At 47.4% G+C, this 9,408-nt stretch overlaps 1 protein-coding gene across 1 annotated transcript; it reads left to right on the forward strand.

Annotated features, from left to right (window-relative positions):
- The first annotated feature begins 5,598 nt into the window (after window positions 1–5,598).
- Window positions 5,599–8,249, forward strand: nog2 (noggin 2). The gene has a single exon (XM_071392241.1). It carries the CDS (start codon window positions 6,955–6,957, stop codon window positions 7,588–7,590), a length of 636 nt encoding a protein of 211 aa, XP_071248342.1. The 5' UTR covers window positions 5,599–6,954; the 3' UTR covers window positions 7,591–8,249.
- The last annotated feature ends 1,159 nt before the right edge of the window (window positions 8,250–9,408 follow it).

Raw genomic sequence — 9,408 nt, forward strand, 5'->3', positions numbered from 1 at the left:
TTAAGGTATCTTTACTTTTACTCATGTGTGACAATTAGGTACTTTTTCCACCACTGCGAAAGAGGTGTTCGGTCACAAATAGCCTATAGGCGCACTTGATATTGTGTGCCCAGCAGAGAATTAGAGATCAGGGGTGGCTTCCGGGCACACATCTATATATAGCCTAATAAGAATCTAATTCTAAAACACTGAGAAATATTGAAATTGTATCAATGACATGGACTAGATGTTAAAAACACCAAACGCTCCCATTGACTGAAATTGAAAAAGCATGACCCTCCCCCATTCTGTACCTTTAGATCCATCCCATTGTCCGTGAAAACACAGAGAAAGGTATGTGTTGAAAATCACTCCTGTGTTGAAGTCCATAACCTTAATAAATAAGCTTCCCAAGGTTAATGATATCGGCATTGCTATAAGAGAGTGTGAGACAATTGAAATATGGAACTTTCAGGGTTTTATCATTGTTATTGATAGAGTTTTACAGAGTACTAAAAAATATTACTGTTGCTAGCTGGCATGTCTTTCTGTGCTGCCGATGGCTAGCATTATGGGACGTTATGGGAGATGTAGTTTAAGTTCTCTGTCACGTTCCTGACCTGTTTTCTGTTGTTTTGTATGTGTGTGATGGTCAGGGCGTGAGTTTTGGGTGGGCATTCTATGTTGTGTGTTTCTATGTTGGTTTAGGGTTGCCTGGTATGGCTCTTAATTAGAGGCAGGTGTTTTGCGTTCCTCTAATTAAGAGTCATATTTAGGTAGGTTGTTTCACTGTGTTCGTTGTGGGTGGTTGTTACCTGTCTCTGTGTTTGTGTTCTGCACCAGATAGGTCTGTATCGGTTTTTTGTCACGTTTGTTATTTTGGTAGTTGTTTGTAGTGTTCACTGTTCTTTAATTAAACATGTTTAACACTAACTGCGCTGCATTTTGGTCCTCTCCTTCACCCCTGGAAGAAAACCTTTACAGAACCACCCACCACAACAGGATCAAGCAGCGTGAGCGGAACCAACAACAGCGGCAAAGTAAACAGGACTCATGGACATGGGAGGATGTTTTGGACGGTAAAGGTTGCTACACATGGGAGGAGATCCTGGCTGGAAGGGATCGCCTCCCATGGGAACAGCTGGAGGCACTGAGGAGAGCAGAGGCTACCGGAGTGAAGAACCGGAGTTATGAGGGGACGCGTCTTGCACGGAAGCCTGAAAAGCCCGTAAGTAACACCCAAAAATTTCTTGGGGGGGGGCTAAAGGGGAGTGTGGCGAAGCCGGGTTGGATACCTGAGCCAACTCCCCGGGCTTGCCGTGGAGTAAGAGGGCGTCGTACTGGTCAGACACCGTGTTATGCGGTAAAGCGCACGGTGTCCCCAGTACGCGTGCTTAGCCCAGTGCGGGCTATTCCACCTTGCCGCACTGGGAGGGCTAGGTTGGGCATCGAGCCGAGTGCCATGAAGCCGGCCCAACGTATCTGGTCTCCAGTACGTCTCCTCGGGCCGGCGTACATGGCACCAGCCTTACAGGTGGTGTCCCCGGTTCGCCTGCATAGCCCAGTGCGGGCTATTCCACCTCGCCGCACTGGCAGGGCTACGGGGACCATTCAACCTGGTAAGGTTGGGGAGGCTCGGTGCTCAAGAGCACGTGTCCTCCTTCACGGTCCGGTATATCCGGCGCCACCTTCTCACCCCAGCTCAGTACCACCAGTGCCTACACCACGCACCAGGCTTCCAGTGCATCTCCAGAGCCCTGTTCCTCCTCCACGCACTCTCCCTATGGTGCGTGTCTCCAGCCCAGTGCCTCCAGTTCCGGCACCACGCACCAAGCCTCCTGTGCGTCTCCAGAGCCCTGTACGCACTGTTCCTTCTCCCCGCACTCGCCCTGAGGTGCGTGCCCTCAGCCCGGTACCTCCAGTTCCGGTACCACGCACCAGGCCTAGAGTGCGCCACGAGAGTCCAGTGTGCCCTGTTGTTGTTCCCCGCACTAGCCTGAAGGTGCGTGTCCTTAGCCCGGTACCGCCAGTTCCGGTACCACGCACCAGGCCTACAGTGCGTCTCAGCTGGCCAGAGTCTGCCGTCTGCCCAGCGGCGCCTGAACTGCCCGTCTGCCCAGCGGCGCCTGAACTGCCCGTCTGCCCAGCGGCGCCTGAACTGCCCGTCTGCCCAGCGGCGCCTGAACTGCCCGTCTGCCCAGCGGCGTCTGAACTGCCCGTCTGCCCTACGCCGTCTGAACTGTCCGTCTGCCATGAGCCTGCAAAGCCGCCCGTCTGCCATGAGCCTGCAAAGCCGCCCGTCTGCCATGAGCCTACAGAGCCGTCCGCCAGACAGGAGCCGCTAGAGCCGTCCGCCAGACAGGAGCCGCTAGATCCGCCAGACAGCCAGAGCCTTCCGCCAGACAGGATCAGCCAGAGCCTTCCGCCAGACCGGATCAGCCAGAGCCTTCCGCCAGACCGGATCAGCCAGAGCCTTCCGCCAGACCGGATCAGCCAGAGCCTTCCGCCAGACCGGATCAGCCAGAGCCTTCCGCCAGACCGGATCAGCCAGAGCCTTCCGCCAGACCGGATCAGCCAGAGCCTTCCGCCAGACCGGATCAGCCAGAGCCTTCCACCAGACCGGATCAGCCAGAGCCTTCCGCCAGACCGGATCAGCCAGAGCCTTCCGCCAGACCGGACCTGCCAGAGTCTTCCGCCAGACCGGACCTGCCAGAGTCCCTCAGCCCGGACCTGCCAGAGTCCCTCAGCCCGGACCTGCCAGAGTCCCTCAGCCCGGACCTGCCAGAGTCCCTCAGCCCGGACCTGCCAGAGTCCCTCAGCCAGGACCTGCCAGAGTCCCTCAGCCAGGACCTGCCAGAGTTCCTCAGCCAGGACCTGCTGCCCCTTATCCCGGTGCTGCCCCTTATCCCGGTGCTGCCCCTTCATTTAGGTGGTTTTAGTTGGAGGGTGGTCATTGGGAGGGGGATACAGAAGCGGGGAGTGACTATGGTGGTGTGGGGACAGCGTCCGGAGCCTGAGCCACCACCGTGGTCAGATGCCCACCCAGACCCTCCCCTGGACTTTGTGCTGGTGCGCCCGGCGTTCGCACCTTGAGGGGGGGGTTCTGTCACGTTCCTGACCTGTTTTCTGTTTTGTATGTGTGTGATGGTCAGGGCGTGAGTTTTGGGTGGGCATTCTATGTTGTGTGTTTCTATGTTGGTTTAGGGTTGCCTGGTATGGCTCTTAATTAGAGGCAGGTGTTTTGCGTTCCTCTAATTAAGAGTCATATTTAGGTAGGTTGTTTCACTGTGTTCGTTGTGGGTGGTTGTTACCTGTCTCTGTGTTTGTGTTCTGCACCAGATAGGTCTGTATCGGTTTTTGTCACGTTTGTTATTTTGGTAGTTGTTTGTAGTGTTCACTGTTCTTTAATTAAACATGTTTAACACTAACTGCGCTGCATTTTGGTCCTCTCCTTCACCCCTGGAAGAAAACCTTTACATTCTCGAAGGTCTGAATGGGATAAATGTGATTCCACATTGTAGCTTGTTTGTAATAATACAGTGTTTTTGTACATGAGTTGTTGTACTTGAGTACTGTCAACACTGAAAGCACCTAGCAATGCATTCGAGATGTGAGACAGGATATGTTTAACTTTTCTTCATAATCTTCTATAGAACAACTTGTCAGATGGTGAATTGAAGACTGATGTGTTCCTGTCCCGTCTTTTCATAATATCATTGCAGGTATAGTGCGGCAGGTAGCCGAGCGGTTAAAAGCGCTGGGCCAGTAACTGAAAGGGCGCTTGTTCGAATCCCTGCGCTGGCAAGGTGGAAAAGCCTGCCTTTCTGCCCTCGAGCAAGGCAGTTAAACAACAACTGCTCTCGGGACGCGGATGAAGTCGATTAAGGCAGCCCCCCCGCACCTCACTGATTCAGAGGGGTTGGGTTTAATGCCGAAGACACATTTCAGTTGAATACATTCAGTTGAGCAACTGACTAGGTATTCCCTTTCCTCTCTATTGTCTTAAGAATGACTATTAAACAGTCTTTTGTATTGAAGATGGTTTATTCTGTCATTCTATACATAATGGCTGTATGAACAAATGTGATAGTGTCCATGAAAGATGGTGCGTTGAAAACGGGTGTGCTTCTGTCTTTCCATAATATAATTGGAGATATACATAAAAGCTCCGAGAGACAGCCGTGGTGTCACTCTTCATTTCTTGGTGGTTCCGTGGTGCATATGAAGAGTGCCACCGATTTAGCAAACATACGCTCACTCCCGCACACACCCACACAGACATACACACATCCACGCACACTCTCTCTCTCTCTCTCTCTGTCACACACACGGTAGCATTGAGAAGATAATTAGGGTTAATTGGCAAAAAAACATGAATCAAAGTATCCTATCAATCAAATTCTCTAACCAATTGTCTTTAAATGGAGAAGGTGATACGGAGACAGTAAGTTAGTAAACAAAGACTTGTTATCACGTTGTAATGGAATGAACATGGACGCACACTCTCTCCCCATTGATAAGAATGGTGAGGCAAACTGTCCTGGGATTCCTGCACGCTGGATCAACGCCCCCTAGTGACCACTATAAGAGCAAGTACCCTATCACAACCACACACATCAGTCCGTCTCTTACACTGTACTGTGTACAGAGCACAGTTACAACAGTCAAATTATGGAAATTATAATAGCTTCTACAACTGATAAATTGATCAAATAGCCTCAACCAAAAGTATGTGTTATGACTATATGCGTCAAAGAGGTCAAGTGCTGAACACTACTCCAAAATATGGAACATTTGATTGACCAAGCATAAAATGTGTCTAGAAACGTCTAATTAGCTCTTAATGACAAGAGACTGTGTTGATAGTAAGTTAGTTGCATCAACATTCGTTTATAGAAGCCTGATTATGCATAATTAGGCCTACCCATTAAATCATTTTCTCCATATCAGTTGCGTTATTGACAGCTCCATATATTCAACTGAAAACAACCTTTGGGGCTCAAACATGATCCTCTCATCAGTGCGGTTAGTCAGCATGGGAAAGGTAACGTTTAGTAAGGCTATCCATGACCATTTATAGCTTTAATTGCGCGCTTATTTTGTGACCCCAAAGTTCAAACAGCGAATTCCTGTGTGCGGACAGAGGTCCTCGTGAACAAAGGTGGAATGTGATGCTCGTTTTCCGTTACAACCCCTCGGACACGCTACTAAACGTTTCCCACCATTCTCATGGGAATGTTATAAACTGGGAAACTAGCTACCTCAATGAAATATTGACCGCGTATTGTTACCTCGAGTGCGTTGCAGTAAGATAGTAATTGCGCACAAGTTACGAAATATGAGGAGAGACAGGCAGATTGCAATGTAATGAGAGCATTGCTACTGTAGCTATAGTGCTATATTATGACTATTTTATTTTGGGGAGAATGCAAAAGGTGTGGCTACATCACAGTTTAGGATATAATGTCTCTGTCAGTGATAAATCGGTTTCTTTAGGACCCTGTGGATAGTGTGATTGTGGCCGATATTTTCCACATTCTGTGAGGGGAGGGGGCCGAGGGGTGCTGTCAATCATAGTGAAAGTGGCAGTGGTGGGCAGGACCCGCTGACACTTTGTACCGTCGGAGGGGGATATTTAACTTGGGTTTGAGCACCGCTCGCAACAGACACACTCATACACAGTGTGTCTAAGCAAAGAGACGCTCAGCGCCAAGTCTCAGACCTCCTAAAGAAGGAGCAAGTAAGTAGGCGCTACTGTAGCAGCTATCAAAGGAGTAAAGATTCTCCCCCAGGAATTACTGCAAACACTGACCGGGCAAAAGACTGCAGAACTTGGGCTGATTCGACCATGCAACCGCGCTGGGACTTGTAGCTCTTTTTGATATCAATAGCGAAATCATCAATGTCATTGAGGTGAAAAGGGAAATCAAACTGAACTGAACTTAAACTGGCATGTTAGCTTTTGCGTTTGATATGCATTTTATTCGTGTCAGTTTATATTAAGTTGTGAAGTTGTTTTCGTTTTAAATTTTGGTGCGCAAAACCACTGTGCGTCCTGGAGGGGTATTTGTAGGGGTAAAGCTACATTTTGGTTTGGATAGACCTTTTCATCAGGACCGGGAAATGGTTCTGCTTGCATAGGTGTGGGAGAGAGACTACAGTGGTGCGTTTTGCCAAAGAGAGGACATCTGACTACACGTGGACAATTTCAGTGAGGTCCCAACAGAACGTTGGAATATCGTACTGGGACTGTATAAAGTCACACGACACCTCTCATCCCATGGATTCTAAACTCGCGTTTGGACTTTCTTAAAAAAGGGGGTGCTAGGACAAGTTGAAAGAAGCCACGTTTATAAAAGTCGTCTGTAAAAATAACATTGACCAAGACAGCCCTAGTTGCCGGGCCCATGACATTTAAAACTTGGTGAAGTACTCTTTTGTGCGCCCTTCTCTCTCTGGGCGTTCTGGATCTATTTTGTCTCTGAGGAGAACGCGGATCTTTAGAAACACTTTATTCCACGCAACTCTCGCCTCAGCCACTGTCATCCAGTCTAGACAATTTGTCGTGGCTTTGAGTGTCCCTGGCGTAACCATGACAACAACAAGAACCCCAAAGTGAATTTGAGAAAAAGAGTGAAACGGGAGAGTGGGTGAATAGAGTTTTTCCATTTTGTTTTGTGCCCTTTTGGTTAAGCCTAAACTTTGTTCTTTTTTTGTTGTTGAGAAGAGGCACTCCGCGTTCTACAAGATTGCATCAGCAGGCAAACATAAGAGGCAGATTGCTAAGGTTCCCTAAAAAGAAACTCCACTCCATGTCATTCAAACCCGACGTGGTCTATTAAAAAGGATCGTCTTGCTCGTGCCTCTACTTCGACTATTTATGAAGCCCCCGGGCTACTCATTTCAAAGTGCACAGTAGCGGTGAAAATAACTCAATATTTAATACACCCTGGGAGCCATCACGCAAAGTTAAATATGGGCTTCTCACAGACGCTACTCGTTTATGTACTTGTGTCCATTCACCTTGGAGTTTCTCAACATTATCTACGCCTGCGCCCCTCGCCCAGCGAGCACCTTCCGGTGCCAGACCTCAAGGAGGACCCAGACCCGGAATACGACCCCCGGGAACAGGACTTGGCCGAGAGGACTCTGCGGAAAAAGCTCGGCAGCAACTTTGATCCCAATTTCATGTCAATCAGCTCGCCCATGCTGGTGAACCTCTCCGTGCAAGAAACCCAGATGAAACTTCAAGGACCCATGCCCAACGAGGTTAAAAAGCTGGATCTCTCAGAGACCCCCTACGGGAAGCGGGTAAAAGTGGGCAAGAAAGCCCGCAGGAAATTTCTGCAGTGGCTGTGGACGTATACGTACTGTCCGGTGGTGTATACCTGGAAGGATTTGGGCTTGAGGTTCTGGCCACGCTACATCAAGGAGGGAAACTGCTTCAATGAGCGCTCTTGTTCCTTCCCCGAGGGGATGTTTTGCAAACCTGTAAAGTCAATCACCAAGACTTTCCTCCGGTGGTATTGTCAAGGGTTTTTAAGACAGAAATATTGTACGTGGATACCGGTGCAATACCCAATAATTTCGGAGTGCAAGTGCTCTTGCTGAGTTTCAATGGAAGTAGTAGGGTCGGGGAAGTGGACTGGAAATATACGGTTTCTATTGCACTGTAAACTCTGGACAGAGGTGGGCACCATAGCGAATCTATTTTTTTATATAGCATTTTAATTGAAATGCCAACATTGTACATATTTAAGAAAAATGCAGCTATTTTTTTTTAATGAACAGGACCATATTTTATTTCATCCCTGAAACGTGTTTTTGGGGGAACACAAGCACTTCAGAAAGAAGAGCTTTTATTTTTTATGAAAAATTTCAGATGGAATGCATATACAACTTCTCCAAGAAGTTCACTTTTTTCAACTGAACATTGATGCTGACTGTTAATTCACTGCAATGCTGCCTAGAGTTTTTGTATGATATTAATATCAATAATAATTCAATTGAAAGTTGAGGATAAAGATATATATAAGGCGTGAACTCAGCTTTTGGAATACATAGTATTGTAGAAATAAACAAATCTGTATGTTTTATTTATTATTTTAACGATTGTGAGTATAGAACATAAGGAAAGAAAATAGCAGAGTATACCAGAAATTATGGGAGATGTCTACTTGAATATTTCTAAAAATAAAATAAAAAGTAAACATATCAGTGTAAATGTTATGGTTACACGTTTTAGCAATAAAGTCTATCTTTTCAACATGTATTAGTGTCAAGCAAGTTGCTTATAAAGTGTGCCCCTGTCCAAGGGGGGCGTGTATGGTCGTGGAGTGGAATGGAGTTGCTAAATGCACAGTAAGTCCGAGCTGAAATGAATCGGGATGGGGGACGTTACTGACGCTCCACGCTGTCACTGTGATTTTAGAAACGGGTGATTTACTATGTTGTGTAATGCGCAACACATACTTAAAACTTCTCGACGGAATTGGCATTCATTGTTTGAGCCAGCGGAGAAGAGAGGCCATGCGTATCCATCCCATCTCTTACGCAAACGCTCATTTCTCGCATCCAAGGTCTTAACACAACAGTAACATATGATTAAGACATTTTAAACAGTGTCCGATGATGACATGGCGGGTTATACGCAAGCCAGTGTCGTCTGGGTCTGTGCTATTCACTGGAAGCACTGCTGCACAAATACCTACTGAGGTAGAGCAGGCAGGCGCCTTTTCAAGCCCTATGACAGCATACGAAAAAAACAAAGTCCATAAAACAATGGTCAACTGTTTTTGACGTTACCAGACTATTAATTGGAGAACGTCTGAGCTGCCTGCAAATTAAAGAGATATGGTCAATTACTCCATGAAATCAAAGCAACGACTCATTTAGCCTACTCCAAGTAGGGGTTTTATGGTGTTTATATTATTATTTAAATACAATCAACAACTTAAATAGTCGCCATTAACCAATGTTTAGAACATTATAAAATGTTCTTAAACTGGAGCTCTATTATTTCCCACAACACACCATCTTGTGCGCGTTAAAGTGATTTGTGTCTGCGGGCTGAGTTGGATTTGACACTTGCCGCACGGTTATTGTGACAGATATACTGAAGGGATTGTGTAAGGAGAGGAGAGCGGCAATATGCCAGCGGAGGAGGGGGGCTGCTTTCCTTACTGTCAGCTTCTTTCTTGATGTCTCAGGGTTTTAGAAACTGCGTCTCTGACTCGGCGGCGCCACTCAGCCGCCCCCTCTCGACTGCGCAGAATGAAGCACTTTGGGAAACAGTAACCCTTTCAGGCTCTGCCCAGAGTGTATTTTAGAAGCGTGTGAAAGGCTATACGCCACCATGGCTCCCACGAGCTAGGTGCACACCTTTTAGAACAGCCCTGTCAGGCAATCTGGCGTTGTTGGTTTGGATTT

The sequence above is a fragment of the Salvelinus alpinus genome, chromosome 3, assembly GCF_045679555.1.
Source record: "Salvelinus alpinus chromosome 3, SLU_Salpinus.1, whole genome shotgun sequence".
Taxonomy (NCBI): Eukaryota; Metazoa; Chordata; class Actinopteri; order Salmoniformes; family Salmonidae; genus Salvelinus; species Salvelinus alpinus.